The sequence below is a fragment of the Pipistrellus kuhlii genome, unplaced genomic scaffold, assembly GCF_014108245.1.
Source record: "Pipistrellus kuhlii isolate mPipKuh1 unplaced genomic scaffold, mPipKuh1.p scaffold_m20_p_2, whole genome shotgun sequence".
Taxonomy (NCBI): domain Eukaryota; kingdom Metazoa; phylum Chordata; class Mammalia; order Chiroptera; family Vespertilionidae; genus Pipistrellus; species Pipistrellus kuhlii.
Window position 1 is genome coordinate 86,718,528 of NW_023425515.1, and position 22,890 is coordinate 86,741,417.

Genomic DNA, 22,890 nt, shown 5'->3' on the forward strand with positions numbered 1-22,890 from the left:
TCTCAAAGAAAAAAATTCTTAGATATTACAGATATAACATATAATATATGATGTATATTATATAGCATATAATGTACGTATAGCAATTCACAAACCTGTGTGACGGTGAACCATTTTTTTTTTTAATAATACCACCTTAATGTGGCCCAGAACATTCAAGTTGAAGAAACAGTTGAGGGCTGATACTCCATTAACTACACAGTTTATTTGAATAACCTGAAGTGATTCTGAGTATCCCTATAATCTGTTTTAGCTATGACCAAGAAATGCCTTGTCCAGTGCCACCAGCGAGGATGTATCTACAACAAAACGAACTGGAAGAGGAGGAAGATGAGCGAGGCCCCACTCCCCCCATCCGAGGAGCAGCGTCTTCTCCGGCCGCTGTGTCCTACAGCCACCAGTCCACGGCCACCCTGACCCCGTCTCCACAGGAGGAGCTCCAGCCCATGCTACAGGACTGCCCTGAGGAGAGTGGCCACCTGCAGCACCAGCCCGACAGGAGGTGCGTGCTCACTAGCTTTCTTTGCTCATGTCATGCAATTTCCACTCCTAAGAAGCATTTATAGAATGCTATTACATGAAGTTATTTTCATGGCACGTGAGCCTTTTTTCCAGTATCATCACTCAGGAAGCCCTGGTAATTAACGTATCAAGTAATATCGTTGACCAGAACATTAAATTAATTGGTCCCAGTGAACTTGCAACCATAAAATAGTGTGCATCAATACTAATCCACTTATGATAATTGCATTTATAAAAACATGGCAAATATGTAGTAAATATATGGCTTACTAATCTTGTAATGTTTTATAGACGGTGGCTGTTTTTGTATCTTAGTTTCCCTTATGCATTTGGTTTGTGGAAAATAGATTTTCTCCTGTCTTTTTAAATTAAGTCTACAGGATGATTTGTTTCCTAATGTTGCAGGAGAATGAATTTGGTATATTCATTTTGTGTTGACATTAAGTTGGAGTCTTTGTTTGTCCTGGTTACTAAGTAATTTGTGTGTGTGTGTGTGTGTGTGTGTGTGTGTGTGTGTGTGTGTTAGATTTTTTTAAACCAATATATTCAACGTTGCAAACCAATACATTTTCATTATATACACATGCTTCACTTGTCATTTCTACCACATAAAAGCTGTTACTGCATCATCTGAGTTCTCCTAGAGTTGATGATTTTGTTTGTATTATTTTATTGCCCTTGACACAGTATATTACACATATTGTTTCCTATATTCCTAATGTCATTTGAAACTGAGTATATTATTTCCCTCAGATCTCCCTTCAGTGTCCTTGAATTAATAACAAATTCTGGTTTATGCTGCTTGAATGTTGTCAATTGAAACAGAACTTGCAATGTTTATGAACTATTCTATTAGTAAGAGGTTATTACAAAATTCAAATCATATATTTTCTAAAATAGAAGAAGTAGCTGTTTTGCCAAGTGACAAAAGGGGAAGCTGGATTGTTACACATTTAAATTTAATATTATTAACTCATGAAATTTCATGAAAATTAAGATCAAATAAGGCATCTCTTTTCCCTATTAAGCTCACAAATTATCTCTGTCTCTCTTATTCAAAACAAATGAGAGGCTAATAGATGCTGTTAGCTGTGAAATACCATAGCATTCCTCTTTTCTTCTCTCCAGTTACCTTTCCTCACCGTTCTCTTCTGTGTTACAATTGACACCCCATATCTTCTTAGCAAACTTCTCCTTTTCTGTCCCTTATGTCATTCTCTCCACCTCCCTCAAAACAATACAAAATTGGTTTCCCTTCATGTAGCTTGACTTCTCAGCCTTTTCCTCTTTCTCCAACCCGTCTTTCTCTTTATTGTTCACCACCTCCAGTTATCATGCTCTTCTTCCCTTCTATACCTTAGGATTGTGTAATCGATTCTGTCTTTTTGGTCGCATTCATACTCAGCCCATTGCATTCTACTGCCATCAGTCTACTGAACTTAACCTCCTAATGACCAATCTAAAGGCTTCTGGTATGTTATCAAACTTAAGCTTTCTTCAGTGATAGCAATTTTATGTATGTGAAGTATCTGAAGCAGGGTAACTACTCAACAAATATCAGTTCCCTACTGCCTTTACCCTTATGCTATCACTCCATCATTAGTTTCAACTATTACTTACACTCTGATGGCTTTCACATTTATTTAGCCAGCCCAGCTCTTCTTATTGAGCACCACTGAGATATTTTCTTCCTTTCTTGCTTTGTTTTTTAATTATTAAGTATGTTGCTACATAATATTCTATTGGTTATATTAGTTTCCTTTTTAAATATATTTTATTGAGTTCAGAGAGGAAGAGAGAGAGAGAAACCTCAATGATGAGAGATAATCATTGATATGCTACCTTCCTCCTACTGGCAATTGAGCCTGCAACCCAGGCCTGTGCCCTGACTGGGATTAGAACTATGACCTCCTGGTTCATAGGTCAGTGCTCAACTATTGAGCCAGGCCAGCCAGGGTGGTTATATTAGTTTCTGTGCAGACCTATTGCAATATTAGTGAGCACTGTGATGTTTTCACTTGGACATCTCCAACTGCATGTGTCTAAAACCAAAATGTTTCTTTGCATTTAATATTTTAAATGTGTTCTTTCTCCTCTTTTGTAACTATCTGATTTAGAATTATCAATCCTTATTTATCTGACCAGCATATTAAAAATAAAATAGACAAAGGCATAGCCAAAATTGCACAATCACACACACACTTCATTTTTAAATCAGTTTAATTATCCCACTATTTACTTCTTTCTACTGTCTTCTTACCATTCCTCAAATTAAACTAGTGGCCAGTCCTTTCAGTTCTACTCCAAAATATATCTTAATTTTGTTCCTTTGTTAACATTCTTACAGAGGCAGGGCCAGACCCTGTCTATACATCCTTTGAAACACTGTCATATCTTTGATCTGACTTCACTTTTCTTCTCTCTGCCCTTTTTGTCCTTGCTCCACGTCTTCCTTTGCACACAGGTCTGGTAACATTACTCCCCATTCAGATTTAAGTCTTATTGTTTAGCCCGGTATTCAAAGCTTTTCACAATCCTTCCCTCTTTACTTCCTTCCACCCTTCCAATTCCTGCACACATACACCTTTCTAACTTGTCTGTTTGAAATCCCTTGAATTTGTCTGAAACTCTCCAACATCCAGGTGAGCAATGCTACTCCCCGGCCCACAGAGGGCTGCTCCGGAGCTAGCAGGAGGGACTTCTGCCTCACATGCCCATTACCAACTGGTCAACTTGCTTAGTGTCCTCACTAAGAGCATGTGTCTTGCACATGCTGTTTCTTTGATTGCCTGGCAAGCCCTTCTCTTCTTTCTAAGCCCTTTTTAAATGTACCTCTCTGTGAAACCTTCCTCTGATTGCCCGGCAGAATGAACCAGTCCTTTTCTTTATTCTTACAATGGTCTGTTCACAGTTCTGCTATCACTCTAATCAGATTCCAGTTGCATTAGCATTTGCTATTTGTATCTCTGTTTCCCTGTTTAAGTTAAAAGCTCTTTGACAGAAGATCTAATGTTTTATTCCTGTCATTAAGTTCCACAAAGCTTTCTTCAGTAACTATTTGATTAATGGAATCTGATACTACAGGAGAGTTTGTAGTTGACCTACCCCTGTTGTTTTAGGGGGATGGATACTCCACGTGGACATGTGTAATTGAGAAATACACTTAAAATTGTTTGACTAAATTCAACCTTTAAAAAAAAAGTATGATTTTTAGTCTAGAAAGATACTAAATTTATTTCCAGGATTGTTGCTGGAAATAACATGGGACACTAATAAAAAGTAGATAAAAGCCTATTAAAAATACTATTACCATTCTTTTATGCTGAAAGTATAAGCTACATGGTTTCTATAGACATTTTTGAAAATAAAGTTATATAAAATGAAAATATAAAAATACTAATGATCTATGTAGTCAGAAATAATCACTGTTAAGACCTCAGTAAAGAGTTGTTTTTCATTTTTCTACATACTTACTGCTTTGATTTTGTGAGATGCCATTATTATATAAGCTACTTTTTTCACTAAACAGTGTATTTTCCATGTAATAACTTCTTATTTAGATATGCAGTTTAAGCAAATGTGCACTGTAATTAAAGTTCCTTAATGTTGGAATTTATTTAAAGTTTCTTAAAGGAGTATAGAGCTAAGTCAGGCCTGCCTCTCCAGTGCTATTCAGTGCTGCAATTCCCGCCTCCAGTTAACTCCAGGGTCTCTTCTCAAAGGCATGACCTCTCTGGATACCTGCCCCTCAGTAGGTGACTTCTGTGTCCCATCACCTGCCACTTCTCTGCTGACGCACTCATTAAAAATATTAATTCCTATTTCTCTACAGATTTCACTCTAGAGTAGGGGTGTCAGAGAAGGGGCCAAAATCTAAAATCCAGCCTAAATCGCGGGCCGAATGGTTTACTGAACAGTCATGAACTGTCATTGTGATGGAAACGCAGCGGAGTGCAGTGATGACAGCGCGGTGCGGGCCACATTGCAAGGCCTGGTGGGACGGATTTGGCCCGCGGGCCTTGTGTTTGACACATGTGCTCTAGAGCATCAGACCCTTACTCGTTATGACACATTTTTAGTACTTAAATGTCACTCAGAGCGATACATGTATCTCCAGTGATGAAGGCACTTTCCTACTTCTGACAACCATTTTCTCTTGCCCGTATCTCTGTAATGATCTGTAGGTGGCTTGTTGCCTAGCCCTGTTTCTTTCCTTCCTCAATTGCAACTTCCTGCTGCAGACTGTACAGAGGTATTTTCTAAAACACAACACTGATTAAGTCTCTCCATTGCTTAAATCTTTCAGTAGCTTTCCATTTCCCTAAGAATAAAGGCAAGATTCCCTAACATGGCAATCACAGCCTTTTGTGACCTGATCTATATGTGCCTTCTCATCCTTACCCATTGCCACCCCCTTCCCCACTGTTCCTTCTGGTTGCTTCACTCTTATTTCTTGCACTTTCTGGATGGCCAGTATTCTCATCCACCTTGAGGTCTTTCCTCATACGTGCCATCTTCCTGGCACATTACCCCTCTCTTCTTTGGAGCTAACACTTGTATATCCTTTAGACCTAAGATTAAGTGGCAGATGCTATCCACAGAATAATTCTCTTATGTCCCACCTGAGATGGAGCCAATTTTGTGAGTTCCCACTATACCCTAGACAACCTCTGTCAAGGAGCTTCATGAACACCGCATTATCATTGCATATTTAATTAATTGTTTGTCTCCTCCACTGGACAGTAAGCCCATCCAGACAAGGAGCATATCTATTTAGCTGAATTCCTAACATTGTCTCACTTCTTCACATTCTATTGGTCAGAGAAGCCACAGGATCCATCCAGATTCAGGAGTATAGAACTAAATCCCCACCCCCCCCCCTCTTTTTTTTTAATTCTTTATTGTTGAAATATTACATGTCTCCTATTTCCCCCATTGACCTCTCCCCGCCAGCTCCTGCCCCCCATCACAGGCGCTCACCACCCCCCCCCCCACTGTCTGTGTCCATTGGTTATGCTTATATGAATGCATACAAGTCCTTTGGTTGATCTCTTACCCACCTTCCCCTTCACCCTCCCCTACCTTCCCTCTGAGGTTTGACAGTGGTCTGTTTGATGCTTCTGTTTCTCTGGATCTATGTTTGTTTGTTAGCTTATGTTGTTCATTATATTCCACAAATGAGTGAGCTCGAGTGATACTTATCTTTCTTGAACTGGCTTATTTTGCTTAGCAATAATGCTCTCCAGGTTCATCCATGCTGTTGTAAATGGTAAGAGTTTTGTTTTGTTTTGTTTTGTTTTGTTTTACAGCAGCATAGTACTCCATTATATATATATATATATAGTTTTCTAATCCACTCATCTGCTGATGGGCACTTAGGCTGTTTTTCAAATCTTAGCTATTGTGAATTGTGCTTCTATGAACATAGGGGTGCATATATCCTTTCTGATTGGTGTTTCTATCAATAGTTTCTTGGGATATATTCCCAGAAGTGAGATTACTGGGTCAAATGGGTGTTCTATTTTTAGTATTTTAAGGAAACTCCATCCTGTTTTCCATCTGTTGCTATACCAGTTTGCATTCCTTCATGCAGTGCATGTGGGTTCCTTTTTCTCCACTTGTTGTTTGTTTATTTGTTGATGATAGCCATCCTGACAGGTGTGAGATGGTACTGCATTGTCATTTTGATTTGCATCTCTCAGATAATTAGTGACTTTGAGTATGTTTTCATATGTCTCTTGGCCTTCTGTGTGTCCACTTTCAAGAAGTGTCTATTTAGGCCCCTTGCCCATTTTTTGATTGGATTGTTTATCTTCCTTTTGATAGGCTCTCATCGCAGAAGAACATTGGGATGTTTATTAAGGACATATATAAATAATGTGATTTATTTTAATAAACTAAAACCATTATAATACTGCAACATTTAATTAGATAAATATTTCAGGCATATTACTATGATATTGAAATTTTGCTATTCTACTGTTCCTGTAAGACATTCCATTTTTGTCTAAAACTAGATAAACTAGCTGACTAAAATAATAGTAATCTCATCCCTCTTTCAGACAATAACTGTGAAAATAATATAATTAAACTTACTTACATATGTTGTTTCAAAAGTGTCTGGTCCTCCTGAGTTTATTGTAATTGATATTTAGTAAAAAATAATAATAATAATAAAAAAAAAAATATATATATATATATTGAAAAGTAAAAGTAATATTTATTTATGGAATAAAGTATTGAAGCAACAATAGTTTAAGAAAAAAAGCCTCAAAGGTATGCATTCCCCTGCCCAAACCGGTTTGGCTCAGTGGATAGAGCGTCGGTCTGTGGACTGAAAGGTCCCAGGTTCGATTCTGGTCAAGGGCATGTACATTGGTTGCGGGCACATCCCCAGTAGGGGGTGTGCAAGAGGCAGGTGGTTGATGTTTCTCTCTCATCGATGTTTCTAGCTCTCTATCCCTCTCTCTTTCTCTCTGTAAAAAAAATCAATAAAATATATATATTTTTTTTTAAAAAAAGTTATGCATCCCCCCCCTCCCTTTGTACTATACCTGGTAAATGGTATGTGGTGAACTATATAAACACCTGCTTTCAGAAATTAAAGTCATTGTCTCCTTCTTTTCTTAAACATGGTTATGAAGGCATCATTTTTAGAGGAGCCTAGTGTGTTGTGATCCACAGTTGTTTACTTGTACATTATTTCAGAGACGTCGAAACCCCTGGCAAGGGGGGAGGGAGGCGGAATATAGAAGGTTGAGGGTCATTTGTGGCAAGACCCACTTGAATATAGCATCCTGAAATTGCTTCTTGTTTTCAAATTGAATATATTACATATTTCAAACTGTACATATTTATCATCACACATCCCTTGGGCTTGCCTTATTTACAGATGATTTGCACAGGATGGTAATAGTTAAAAGCCAGCCCTTGTTTAACATGAAGATGTTTTTACTCTACAGAATGTGAATTACCCAAATACAACAATGCTGGCATCGTTTCATAGTGAAGTTGGCTTTTCTACATTGTTTTATTGTCAAAATAGCCCCCTTTGTGCTGAAAAGTCTTATATGCCTTTTAAGAAAGGGGTTTCTTTGGTATTTGGGTGTGCATGCTGACAAAGAACTGTAAATTAACATTTAAGGATGGTATTTTATTGCAATTTAAATTAAACAAAGGTTTTCCTCCTGTGTGTATAACACACTCCATATTGAAACGATTATCCATTTAATCTTTTAAATAACTTCAAATTTAGCTCACTAAATTTCCTTCTAGTGCCACACACAGATGCATTAGAAACCACCCACAAATAACAATTAATACATTATATTTAAGAACTCTGAGTCTCTAAATAAAAATAGTGTATATATATATAATGACATATATGCATATATATGTAAATATATATGTATGTGTCCATATACAATATATGTAATATTCCTAGAAGATGTTCATGACCTGGAAATGAAATATGGTATTAAATTTTAAATTTGATACATACTAGTTGTGGAAACTTTGTCAAGGTCCTTAATTCCTCTGAATTTTAATATCCTTATCTATAAAATGATGATAAAAGAAGTAGTTTGGCAAATTGTTGTGAGAATTAAATGAGTTAACAATGTAAAATATACTTAATTACAAAGTAAGTGCTCAATAAGTAAGTTAATTATAGTATTTTAATAATCCTTTATTGTTAATGCTTTTACATTTGTCTTAATAAAACGTATTTGTTGAAGTATCTCATTTCATTGGGATGAAAAGCTCAAAACGTTTTTCTTTGAACAATTGCCATCACATCTTAAAAACTGTTCTGGCCCTGGCCAGTTTGGCTCAGTGGATAGAACGTCGGCCTGCAGACTGAAAGGTCCCAGGTTCGATTCTGGTCAAGGGCATGTACTTGGTTGCGGGCACATCCCCAGTGGAAGGTGTGCAGGAGGCAGCTGATTGGTGTTTCTCTCTCATAGATATTTCTAGCTCTCTGTCCCTCTCCCTTCCTTTCTGTAAAATATCAATTATATATATATATATATTTTTTTTTTTTTTTAACTGTTCTGTATTGAGCTCCCTTTTTCTCTCTACTAGGTCCCTTTGTTATGTCTTGACTAGACCTTATAGTTAGTATGTTTTTTTTAATACACATTTCTTGTTTATTTTTTTAATGTATTTTTATTGATTCCACAGAGGAAGGGAAAGGAAGAGCAAGATAGAAACAACAATGAGGAGAGGGAATCATAGATCAGCTGCCTCCTGCAAGCCCCCACTGGGGGTAGAGCCCTCAACCTAAACATGCGCCCTGACTGGGAATTGAACTGTGACCTTCTGGCTCATAGATTCATAGGTGGACACTCAACCACTGAGCCCCACTGGCCTAGCTCATAGCTTTTTTAAAAAACAGAATAAAATCTAAAGGAAATTATGTCATATGCTGAATGTATAAATTTTTAATCCTGAAAAATTCTACTGTCTATAGTCAAAATGAATTGGTGTACCTAAAATGATAGGGATGGCAATTAAAGAAAGGGAAAGGAACATGTTTATATGTTTATGGAACAGTCTGCTTCAGGACTGATGTCTGTTGTCTTTGGTGATAATAAGCTATCAATAATTATCCAATATGCTTTAGGACAAGTACACAGACATCAGTGTCAAAATAAGCATTACTTCCCCTTTTTTAATTGAACCTAACCATATGCTAAAGCATGAGGAGTCTTATAGATAGCTGCGTGTATGTCTATTAAACTTTAATCAAAAGGTAGCCCAGCATGGCCCTGGCTAGTGTAGCTAATTTGGTGGGAGCGTTGATTCCAGGTCAGGGCACATACCCAGGTTGTGGGTTTGATCCCTAGTCTGCAGAGTGTATAGGCAACCAATTGATGTTTCTCTCTCCCTCCCTCTTCCTTCCTCTCTCTTTAAAATCAATAAAAACCTATCTTCAGGTGAGGATTTAAAAAAATAAAAACAAAAAATAGTCCAGCGTGGTTAAAAATGACTGGTTTTGAGGTAAATTTCTTACGCCTGAAAACTTAGACATGCTCTAATTTCCAGTTTTGTTTGTTTGTCTGTCTGTTTTCTGAATAAATTAGATCCGCAGAAGCAAAGGTTAACTGAGTGTATGTGAGTTTCTTGGTTCACATGTCCTTTGGGAGCTGAGCCAGGCCTGTTTGTCTCCCCGCAGACGGCAGCCGGTGAGCCCGCCGCCGCCCCCGCGGCCCATCTCCCCGCCGCACACCTACGGCTACATCTCGGGGCCGCTGGTGTCGGACATGGACACGGACGCGCCCGAGGAGGAGGAGGACGAGGCCGACATGGAGGTGGCGAAGATGCAGACCAGGAGGCTTTTGCTGCGGGGGCTGGAGCAGACCCCGGCCTCCAGTGTCGGGGACCTGGAGAGCTCCGTCACTGGGTCCATGATCAACGGCTGGGGCTCGGCCTCGGAGGAGGACAACATCTCCAGCGGCCGCTCCAGCGTCAGCTCCTCCGACGGCTCCTTCTTCACCGACGCTGACTTCGCCCAGGCCGTGGCGGCCGCCGCCGAGTATGCCGGCCTGAAGGTGGCCCGGCGCCAGATGCAGGACGCTGCTGGTAAGCCATGCACCGCTGTGCACGCCCCGGGCCCCGCTCAGCCCCCGTGATGCCCCATGGAAAGGCCCTCCCACTGCTGTGCTCTTCTTTTCTGCCTAAGCAAGCGAAGGCCCAAGAATATGACATAGCTCGATTCTTTTTCTTGACAAGGATTTTTAAATCTCTTTCCCCCCATTAAATAAATCATATATAATGTGAGTGAAGCTACTTTGGAAGTTATTATTTTTAGGATAGTCATAACATATATATTTTTTTATTTATTCAGGTATATAAATAATTAAATGAGGTGTGTATTATAGGGGTTTTATTAAGGTGTAAAAAGTAATAAAAATTCTTATTCCATTTAATTAGAAATTCTCTCTAAAAAAAAAAAACTAGATTAATATCCAGGAGAAACACTCTACCATTGGAGATGGGGCTGTTTCTCTTTTACCCCATTCTTTTCATTCTCAATTAGAATATTAATTTAATTGGAAAGATATAAAGATATTTGTAATAGACATAACATTTCCAAGCATAAATATGCCCCATATTTAAAGTAGATATTATTAATCTGCTAATTTTCAAGTTAAACCAAGCAATATATTTTTCCTTTTCATTGCCAGTAGCCTGTTTTTAATTAACCATATATCCATTCTGATGTTTTAACCCATTTTTGTTTATCTCCTACTCCCAATCCTATTTAGAAAGTAAATAGTTACTAAATTAAAATAATTTAAATCATACATCTATCACATGACTCTTTAATAGAGTGGGATATATACATATACACATTCATATACATGTTATGTGTATTTCTGGTAGTTAAGAGTAAAGTAATATGGTCAGCAAGAAAGAGAAAGACTATCACAACAAATCAAGTATTGCTATTTTTTCGTTTTACTTTTCATTGGTAATTTTCTATGTTCTCTTCATATATTGAATTGGTCATTAATTTTTATCAGTGTAGAATATATTCAAAGAAAATTTAACTCACATCACAAAGTTATTTCTATCTATTATTTATCAAAAATATGTTGCAAAAAGACATGTCTAAAATCTTTCAACCTATTCTAGTAGAATGTATATTTATTTCATCCAGGCTTATCTGCAACCAAAATTCCTCCCCCCATCCCAGTAACTGCTCAATGCAATAAGATGCAAACCTACTTATCTTTTCTAATACATGTATAATATTCTAATTTTATATGTTGCATTTGTTTCTCATTTTTAATCTTCTATAAAAATGAAATTAAACATCTCAAACTACTGCTTTCAGATTGCATTAAGGGTGTGTTTCAGTTCATTAAATCAATGAAACATAGAAATACGTTAAAAATTCATCGTATTCAAGTTGAAAAAACCTTATGCCTTAGGATCTATAGCAGTAGATGGCCTTATATAATCGAATAAATAATGGGTTTACTCGCAGCCCTAATTTTCCCTTTCATGGATATGTAACTTTAATCGTAATAGTCTCCATCATAGCTAAAGAGAGTTTGGTTCAATATTTTATTGTAATTTAGTGGAACTCCTGGTTTTAGTTTGGCTCATAATTATGATGAACTAAACGTGCACTGGCATCTGCCTATTAAAATGTTCCTTTCAGGAGAGGGTGCTGCATAGCATATGACTTAAGTTAATGTGAATGAATGATCCTATCACATTGCTTCTCACTTGGCCGCATTCATGTCTTACTAGTATTTACATGCTTCATTTAGCACCTTTAAAATTGTTGATTTCACTATATGTGGATTCTCCTATTTATAGTCAAAAAACATGTTTAGGTCTGTTGGAAGTTTCTTATGGTACAACAAAAACTTCTGAATTTGTGTCTTTGGAATTTCTAGAAATCAAAATAGTAAGGTTCAAATACAGGCCAATACATGTCCATTGCCATGATGGATTAAATGTGTGTGTGGTGCACTGTTATGCAGCATCTCTGTAAGACAGCCAGAGGCCAGGCGGGCACTCACCTGCCCCTTATCTGATCAGCAAGGTCAGTTATCCCTGGTACCTGTGAATATTGTCTCTCCAAAGCCAAATAAAGACACACCTCATTTTATTGTGGTTCCATGTATTGCTGCTCTTCACTGATGTATGTTTTACAAACTGAAGGCAAAGCCCGCCACCAGCAAAAAGATTACAGCTCCTTTTATTGTGATGCTTGCTTAATTGTGGTGGCCTGGAATGAACTTGCATTATCTCTGAGGTATACCTATAATCAAAGCCCACCTCTGCCACCACAAAGAAAAATAAAAAGTCTCCGGAGAGGTAATTTGAAGTATCCAGAACCTGCAAGTTTCTATCTTGCAATAAAAAAAGAGGTGTGAGTATTTTTGGTAGGTTTAAATATGTGAGTTAGGTTAATACCAGGCTTCTTTAAGAAAAGATACTGGAGAATATATTAAGATATTGAAAATCTATCTTCAAATAATAACAAACATATTTAATTAAAATAGATTTAATTAGTACTGTTCATTCTGGCTATTCCTTGAGAAAGCAACACTGTTTTATGCAAATTTTTAATTAATATGTATGTAACAATTTTAGTGCAGTTCGTTGCAAAAAATAATTGGAATGTGTTGTGTGTTTTTTTGTTTTGTTTTGTTTTGTTTTAGTAAATAGGTACCATAAATTTTAATAGGATAAGAGTACTGTGGAAAAAATAAAAACAGCCTGAAAATGCCTTTAGAGTATTTTTCCCAATGGACAGTGCAAGCAGAGTATCAGAAATCTTATTATAATATTTGCTAAAATGGTTTAGTAAAGCTTTTTTTAAAAGTTAGGGATGTTTCTAGTTTTCATGATTATTATTATTACAATTTATTGATGAGCTTGGCTCTGATTTCTTTTTCTCAGGCCGCCGACACTTCCATGCATCCCAGTGCCCTCGGCCCACAAGTCCTGTTTCCACCGACAGCAACATGAGCACCGCTGTGATGCAGAAGACCAGGCCAGCCAAAAAGCCAAAACACCAGCCGGGACACCTGCGCAGAGAAGCCTACACAGATGGTAAGTCCATTGAAACGATGAAAACATCTATGAACCTTGCACATTTATCTGGCACTTCATGACTAGAAAATACATCTACTAACATTAGAAATTACACGAAGCATTCATTAACAGTAAGCCTTACAATACTTACAGGAATGATTGCCTTCGTATTTTGTCAAGCCTCTCTGGTCCTTGCAGTTTTCTAATAAGTTGATAAGCAATGTATACTTTTAATATTTTTTAAAGCTATCAGACAAGTAGACATCAGTGTAGTTGAAATAATGGTATAGTATAAGATTTCATCAGATTCATTGATAAATCTTCCAAAGAATCTTCATTTTTCCCCCATGTGGAATTTTGCATTCAAATAGAAGACAACTCATATGAATATTTATCTAACTATGGTGTTACCAAGTTAGGTTGCACACCAAGAGGCAAGGAGAATCATCTTCCTTCATGCCTTTACAGACAGTTCTGACTCTCACGGAAGAGTTAAGGCTTGCATTCACAAGGGAGCTCAGGAGAATAATGCAAACATTGGGATGTTGTCTAAAGAAAGTCTTTAATGAAAGTGCCTCAGGTGGCCCAGCGTTTATTAAACTGCCACCTTCTCGTTTTCTAAAACAACCCCAAGGGCTTTGTTGGAAATTCGTGTAAGATAAATTCTCTCCGACTCGCCCATCTTGTCAAGTTTGCTAAATTTGCTGAAGGGGCGGGGGAAGAGGCGTCACAGCATTCCCTACCTCCGGGTCCTCTCCCACCGCAATCTGATTAGTACTTTCATTACCAGTCAGCCATTTTTCAAAAGGGCATCATTTGCCATTATCATATGAAAGCCTAATATTATAGATATTTATCCAAGGTTACAAGCAGGGTTTTCTGAGGCACTTCTCCCTGTGATTCCTGCCACTTGACAGAAAAATTTAATACAAAGCTCACAGCATGATGAGCACAAGTAATTTTGCAATGAGTGGCTGTCCGTGCTATTATCTCTATTTTACTCAGAGTATTTTCTCTCACTAGCAAATATCTGATATTAGACTGCATTAAATACTGGCAGGACATGGCACACCAGGGTCTCCTGGCTTCTGCCCAGGACTCTTTTGTCAGGGAAGCTGTGCTGCCAGAATATGATCTGATTTTTGAAGGGTTATTACAGTGGCTTTGTGTGTGTTTGCCTCTGTGAAGGGTCAGCGTTAGGTATAAATCACCAAACTCTATCAGCACTTTTACATTTATGGGACCCCTCTAATGGCATTTTGCAAGTTTTATAGCTGTTGTATTAGTTTTATTATCTAGAAGAGAGATGCCCCTAACTTAAAATTGGGTCAAACATCAAACCTTGATGTAAACACATCAAAGTTGAATTCATAAGGGAGGAAATCTGGCCTAGAGCTGTGTGTAGCTCTTTCTGCCTCTTATTTATACTTGTTTGAGAGGCTTCTGGCATTGAATGATGGTTTTTGAAAATACTCTAAGAAATGTAATGCCAACTTAAAGGGCATAGCATAAATTTATAACTACAAATTGCACTGTGCTTGAAAATTGTGATCTATATGTATTGTCCCACATTCTGTAGTACTTATTTCAGCATGCTTAATAATTCACTTTAAATTCTTAATAATCCAAGAATAATAACTGTTAAACTGAACAATGAAGCACCCAAGTTTTTTTCAAGTCTATTTTAGAAATAACGAAATAATTGAAATATTTATAAAGCCAAAAAGTTAATTTAAAATTTCTATTTGTTTCTTTCTTAAAGTAATTATGTAAAATTATCACAGTATAATGTTATAATGTAGAAGTCGATATTTATTTCTTTGAAGTTACAAAAACAGACAAAATGGAAATATGACTAAAGCTACTTTTTAAATTTTAGCTTTCACTTTCTTTCAGCATTTCGATAACCAAGTATTTTTCAGTTATACTTATTGTCCTAACAAGTCTTAACTTTAATTCTGGATGCCTTCTAAATTGGTAAAGACAAAAATAACATTGCTATGTGTTATTTTATATATATATTACATAATGCATATTGATTGACTAAAATTATGCAAATGCCTATTCTTCTTAATGCACCAAATAGAAGAAATGCACATATCCCTAAAAATAGTGGTTATTGAAACAATGGACATTGAAACAAAAGTAATTTTCTTGGAAATTATTTTATCAAATTTCTATACTGCATTTTCTGAAAAAATACTCAGACTATTTCATAAAGAAACTCAATGACAGATACAATTTGTACAATTATAAAAAATAAAAATATAAAAAGAGAGTGGGGGCCTAGCTAATGTGGCTCAATGGTTGGGTGTTGACCTGTGAAGTGGGAGGTGACAGTTTGATTCCCAGTCAGGGCACATACCCGGGTTGTGAGCTCCGGTCCCAGTGGAGGGCATGCAGGAGGAACCTGATTAGTGATTCTCTCTCATCATTGATCTTTGTCTTTCCCTCTCCTTCCTCTCTGAAATCAATAAAAATATATTTTTTAAAAAGAGAGAAAGGGAAGGGGAATATAATTGAAAGAGCTACTAATTGTTAAAATCTGAATTAAATCTACTAGCAAAACATAGAGGGTATTTTTTTTTTAATTTTCGGTTTTTAATAATTAAATATATATTAACTATGATGGATGAGTTTGATTATTGTCAATAGACTTTTTATGTGAACCCTTCTCAGAATATGATGCATCAGTCTTGAGACTGTAACATTTTTACTTTGAAAATTTTGTTTAAATTAGAATTTTTGTAAACTGCATAAAGAAGGACAAAGTGTGGCTATATCTGAGATGATGGAGAGTAATTTGTGTTGTGGAGTCGAACCCTGGGTTCAAAATAAGACCACCAGTGGCTGATAATTTATTTTAAAAAGCAAACAAGAATTTATTCAACTGGCCGGGGCAGCCGCAAGAGCACCACACGCAGGCGGACCCTACACGACTGCGCCGCTTTAGGGGCAGGTAGTTATTTTTAAAGGTTCTGAGAAGGAAAACCCCCATTCTACAACAAACTGTTGTTTGGAATTTTCTGCTGTTCTTCCTAGATAAAATGTTGCTTTCTAGTTTGCTTTAGCCCGTTAGAAGAATGATGAAGATAAACTTAGCTGTCTGACCTTTTAGGCCAGAGACCAGATATGCCCACAATCTCAATACCATGCCAGGTGCACTTTTTTTTTTTTTTTAATTGGATAGAACAGCATTGTTTTCGAGGCCAGCATCGAGATAACCACTAAGTGTACATAGGGCTGGCTCTTTAATGAAAAAGAAAGTTCTGCCTGTAACCTTGCCCAGAACTTGAACTCATCCTCCCTAAGCCTATCGTGCGATGAACAAAGCAAGGAAGTGAAGGTCGAAGTCAGAATAGTAGGGTTAAAATTCAAACAGTAGTTTTTACCCAAGTATGATTGCTACCATATTTCAATTTGTAATGATTTTTGTCAGTCAGCTCTGTTGGACTTTTAGCCTTAGTTTTCTAGGACTGCCTAACAAAGTACCATAAACTAGATGGTTTAAACAACAGAAATTTATTTCCTTACAGCTCTGGAGGCTAAAAGTCCAAGATCAAGGTGTTGGCAGGCTTTGTTTCTAAGGTCTCTCTTTTTGGTTTGTAGATGACATCTTCTCCCTATGTCTTTACTTTTTCTTTCCTCAATGTATGTAATGTGTCCTAATATCTTCTTATAAGATATAACCAGAGTGGAATAGTGCCCACCTAAGGATCTCGCTTTACTTTCATTACCTCTTTCAAGACCCTAAATCCAAATAGTTTCATTCTGAGGTATGGAGGTTAGGACTTCAATAGAGGAATTTTGAGGAGACACAATTTGGCCCCTGATTGGTGACACTGTGACCATACCTTGCTCATAGCACCTAGGAAGAACCCAGTGCAAAGCCAAGTGCTTCATGCTGTAGTCACAGTGACAGGCATAATCTATTCATTTCAAATTTGCCACTTACAAGGTTAATCCAGATGAAGGGTAGGATGAAAATATATGAATATTTATCAGCCAGCATCCTATCAAGTTAAAACCAAGCATAAGTGCATTTCTAGGACTTTCTAATAGGTTCTTCCCACCCCCTCTTTTCAACCCTTTCCAATGCATTTGCATATTTGATTTAAAAACCAAATCTACATTATTTCTCTAGCCCTACTTTTCATAAATTATAAATTCACCACCCTCTTTGGAATGACATTATTTTGACTTGATTTATTATTAATTACAAGGTCTTGGGGTTTTAGGCAGTTAAGTAAATAGAGTGCTGGTCTCCATAGCAAATTAATGCAATAGAATTGTCTGCATGTGCATGCTCTTACATACTACTTTACATGCATTATACTGGTATTTGGAGAGTCTTGTGTAAAGAATAGTCTTTACTTATTTATATAAAGAGCCTAGATATATATATATATATATATATCAGGTTTATGATCCATTTGTTAAACCCAGTTTGAGCTATTAGTGGTATGAATTGGATGAAAGTACTATTTATCACTATATCAAATACAGAAGTGTTTATATTTGATAATCCCTGATTTGATTTTAATTATTTTATTACATCTAAAAATAATTTATTTGGTAACCTATTTATATAAGAAATAAAAACTCCCAGCATATCCCTATAATTATCAATTAGATACAGTAGCAATTATATACAGGAAGTTAGAACTTTTAAAATAACCATTGGGTTCTCTGATTCTCTTTTTTATTTGTTTTACCTTTTTTATAGATAGCATCCATATAGAGCATCTTGTAATAGATTTTGTCTTGAGAGTCATATATTACCAAGACTTTTAACAGTATTAATCATCAGTTTTGATATCTATTAAGCCCAGACATTTTCTGACTTGATGATACTGGCATTTATCAGTATCCTCATATCTGCTTACAATCCAGTTTAAGTGTATAGAAAGCAGATAGTATAGAAATGAGACTGTAGGCACTCTTCCCTGTGCTTCCAGATGTGCTCAGAGTTAGACTTTCTCTTCTTCCCATTTCAAGTTACAGTCTCAGTCTGAACTCTAGGACTCGGTGGTGTTGGGTTTCTTAGCTTTAAACAACTTGGAATAGTCTCTCTTTGAACACTCCCTCTTTAGTTATTTTTAATAAACAAGTAGCAGGTGTGGCAGATGCTTTCATATTACATCTTTTTCAAGTACTATTTTTAAATTTATTTTTTAAGTAGTAAAGGAGGAAAGTCATGCACCAGTGACAATGGCAATATATGTTTAAGACTAAAATCATTTGAATTTTTAGAATCTGGGGGAAATTAGTGCTGTTGGCTATACTTTGGCCACTGTTTTAGATAAAACCTTGAGGCTATTCTATATGAAAAAATAAAAACATGGTGAGCCATGAAAATTAACAACAACAAAATCTAAATAAAAGTTTTAATAATGGAATCCTGAGTAAAACATCTGGTAATAAGATAGTACTTCAAGTTTTTTGTTTTCAAAGACCATTACAATGATTTTTGAATGCCTTAGCTTTAGCACATAATATCAAAAGAAAACTAATTTCAAAAAAATTTAAGTCTACCTACGGGACAAAATAAGGCTTAATTTATTTTTAAATAATATAAGAAAGAGAAACACTAGGTTAAAATTGACGCTTCCTTGGACCCTTAATTTACTATTCTATTAAGAATTTCCAATACACAATTTTAATATTCAATAGCTTCTCATGCTGGTATATGTAAATGATAGTCAGTAGATCATTGTCAGTAATACTAAAATATATGGAAACAGCCTAGATATTTCTCTGTAGGGATTGACTAAATAAATAATATAATTCATTAAATAGAGCATTATATGAACTTTATAAAAAAGAAATACAGCTGTATGTACATATAGGGAAATGTATACAACTACACAATCAGGTAAAAGAGGTACAATTTTATTGTTAATAAGAAAGAAAGGCTGTGTATTTGATTTTGGTATCCATCATCCACACTACAGCCAAAAAAAACCTAAAACTAAAATCTCTTCATTTTCTTCTACTAACTTACCAACTATCATAAGGATACATATTTCTCCTCCTCTCTAGAGTATACATAAGAGTTATTTTAAAAGATAGTACCACTTAAATAAATTTTCTAAATTTCAAACTTTATACCTAATTTTATACTTAAGTATCTTTTAATTGTATTTATAATATAAGAAATTGAATTATATACAATTCACTATTATATATAATATATTAACATATAGCTTTAACTATTGATAGATGAAATTATTCTATATTTATTCCAGTGATTATCTAATTTAAAACCTATGGTTGCATATACAAAGTTAAGAGATTCCCATCAATGAATGGTAGATTATAAATATGGTACAGTATAAAGGACACTGAATCAGAAATTAAGAATCTGAGGGCATTAGTCCTGGTCTGGTCACAGCTACCTTTGAGTTTAGAAAATAATTTAAGGTCCATGTTGTTGAGTTTGCCTGTTCAAAATAAGAAAGGATTTAGGCTAGATTTGAAACAGCAAATATGCCTCAACTCGAGTGCCAGCTTCAATCAGTTTGAAGTGGTTGTCTGAAGGAGTTAGGATATGTATTTGGAATCAGCAACATTGTGCTGAAATCAATTAGGAAGATCTGTAGTGGTGGGGAGGTTGGGGAGATTACAGCATTTATGCCTATATTATTGATAGCTACACTAAGACTAGATGATCTGTAAGCTTCAGTTCTGCAAATCAATATTTCTGTGCTTGATAAATAATACATTAAAATTGTTTGTCGTCTTATTCCTTGGTTGCCTTCAATTGTTCTAATCCCAGATGAATGTGATTCCAATGATATTTCTAATATTTGCTTATTTTATAAATAACATATTTTTACAGTATTTTAAACATTCTATTTTAGATCTTCCACCTCCTCCTGTGCCACCACCTGCTATTAAGTCACCCACTGTCCAATCCAAGGCACAGCTGGAAGTACGACCTGTTATGGTGCCAAAACTTCCTTGTATAGAAGCAAGAACAGACAGATCATCAGATAGAAAAGGAAGCAGTTATAAGGGGAGGGAAGTATTGGATGGAAGACCAGTTGCTGAAACGCGAACAAATCCAGGTGAACCCAGAGAAGCACAGGAACAGCAAAATGATGGGAAAGGACGCGGAAACAAGGCAGCAAAACGGGACCTTCCACCAGCAAAGACTCATCTCATTCAAGGTACTGATTTACTTAAGAGCCAAGTAAACATAGATTGAACATATATTTGCAAGGTATGCTGTTAGGTTCTCTAAGGCCATATGAAAAGCAATAAGTAAGATTTAGAAATTTGCTCTCTAATGGAGGAGATACGCATATACCCCCAATTTTTTTTATTTTTTATTTTTTACAATTCATTCTAATACATTATACAATACTTCCTTGGATTCCACTTGAGTTGTATTTCAAAAAAAGAAAACATGATTTCTGCAGATTAAATAGGGAGAAGGGAAGCACAAGTAAAGGAAATAGGCAGAAAAAATATGGAAGTGTAAAATTGAATGTTTAGTGAGCACTCCTTTCCAGTTTGGCTGAAGAATAGGATATTTGGGGCCAGGGACACATGGTAAAAGGTAAAACTAGAAAGGTGGCTGGGCCAGATTGAGAAGGCCAGAAATACTGTGCTAAAGAGTTTGGGATTTATGATATAGGCAGCAGTGAGCCAACAAGTAGTTTTGAGCAATAAAACATATAATCAGATTTGTATTTTAGAAAAATAACTGGCAGCACATTATAGTTAAGGAAGAGACTAAAATTAGGTAAATGAAAGTATCAGAAAATTTAAAATAATCTAGATATAAAATATGAAAGTACTGAGTTAAATCAGTTGTGCAATAAAGAGGAGAGAACAGGTATTTCAGAGATAGGTCCAATAGGACTTGGTGACTAATTGAATATAGAAAACTAAAATAAAATAATGGAACAAAAACAAAAGTTACTCAAGTGTTAATTAGATGGACTGTAAGATTAGTAGAACATAATTGTATTAAGCAATGTAGGGAAAATCATAGATCTGATGGGGAAAATAATTTCAATTTTGAATAGAGTAAGATGCTGTCAAGAATACAGTTATGGAAAAAAATTAATAAGAATTTGGAGAACAAAGTTTAAAGATCAGTAGAAAGGTTACAACTAGAGGGAGCATGTTAGAACTATCACAAAGGTAAAAATTGCATGAATTACAAAAGCCAAATTATCAACAGTGATATACTGGTTAATGTACAGTATTTGGTTTTCTGGGGGGGGGGGGGGGGGGGGACAAAAAAAAAAAACCTAATTTGTAGCCATATACTTCTTTTGAGTAATTACTCCCAAAATGGCTGGTTTCAAGCTACTTATATGAAGTTAGTGGATATGAAGTTGGAAAGAGATGGACAACACAATATACTCTGTGAGAATGTGCACACCAGTAGTCAGGGATGATCGTATTTAAAATTAGACACAGTAACAAAACTCTATGATGCAAACTAAGAAGGACCTACTCAGATATAAAATAACTAAGGTATCCAAACTAGAGAGAATACTATCCTAGAAAGAATGGAGGAGAAAATTATAAAATAGGAAGAAATATGAAATGTCACCAAAAAAAATAAAAGTGGAATGTGAATGGTGGCCCACGGTGCATACATAATCTTTGTATGCTGCAATACAAAGATTTTGCAGCATATTGTTTATATGTGATATTCAGAAGAACTATTTTTAGTGAAGTAGTCACAGACTGCAGGGTGTGAAAGTGAATGGAAACTGTGGAAGGGAGATGGTGAGCACAGGCTCTTTTTAGAAGGTTAGAGAGAGGAAAAAAAGGTAGGGAGAGGGTTTGGCAGGAAGGCAGAATCTGTGAGAATGTTTTAAGAAAAGGTATGTGAACATTATTATAGACTAAGAAGGAAAAAAAAACATCTTAGAGAAAGAGATAAGAAAATGAAGGTCATTGATGAAGGAGGCAGGAAAAAGTGATAGGGAAATGAATCTTAAAAAGCTTAAAAGGGCACTTTACTGCTCTCTTTTCATTGATACATTTTGGTGAGATCAGACATTAATCTGTTGTTCTGTTTTTGGGGGGCACCTGGCCATTAACAACTTCCTTCCTTATGGAGGACAGTTTCACTTTGTTCTGTGACAGAAACCTGAACTCTTGACCTAGGGCCAGACTTGGCAATGAAGTGATAAGTGATACTATGCATTTCAGACAGATGTCTCTCTCTACTGCATGTTCACAGAGTACTTTGTGACACCTTATTTTTATCAGTTAAGCCAAAGATTATCTGAATTTTTGACTCATGATAACTATACTCCAAGTGATGATTCATAAATGAAATGTCATGCTCTAAATTATTAGATTTGTATCTTTCCTGAAAGTAAGGACCAATTTGCTGCTCATAAACAGGCTCCCTCCCAAGTAGTTGGGTTTCTTTAGGAAATAATTATATAAACCCAGAAAGAATTTGGTGTATGCAGAATTAGAACAAAGGACTAGGTTATTTTTATTCATCTTCACAAATTCAATTAAGTTGTCTCTGTCTTATAAAAATATTGCTAATAAAGGAACTAACACTGGAACAATCACTGTACAAATAAGGAAGCCTATTTCCATGGGAACCTGTTATACAGGACCAGTTATTATTTTTATGTCTTGCTTTCCCAAAGTCTTATTTGAACCATAGACCTTTGTGTATCATTAAGTTAATATTTCTATGCATTGCTATAATTTCACCTTACTCAATTTACATTATTTATAATGAAAGAGGCACCCTGATTTACTTGTGTAACATATGATTGTTTTTAATTAAAAAAAGTGGAATGTCTGGTCTTTAGACAG

At 36.0% G+C, this 22,890-nt stretch overlaps 1 protein-coding gene across 8 annotated transcripts in view; it reads left to right on the top strand.

The window, feature by feature from the left end:
* ROBO1 (roundabout guidance receptor 1) overlaps window positions 1-22,890 on the top strand; it is a 997,335-nt gene that overhangs the window by 966,276 nt on the left and 8,169 nt on the right. For all 8 annotated transcript variants that reach the window (XM_036444218.2, XM_045584064.1, XM_045584063.1 and 5 more), the window contains 4 exons: window positions 254-502; window positions 9,698-10,104; window positions 12,946-13,098; window positions 19,944-20,252. In XM_036444218.2, coding sequence (XP_036300111.1) covers window positions 254-502; window positions 9,698-10,104; window positions 12,946-13,098; window positions 19,944-20,252 — 1,118 coding nt within the window. The remainder of the gene's footprint in view (window positions 1-253; window positions 503-9,697; window positions 10,105-12,945; window positions 13,099-19,943; window positions 20,253-22,890) is intronic.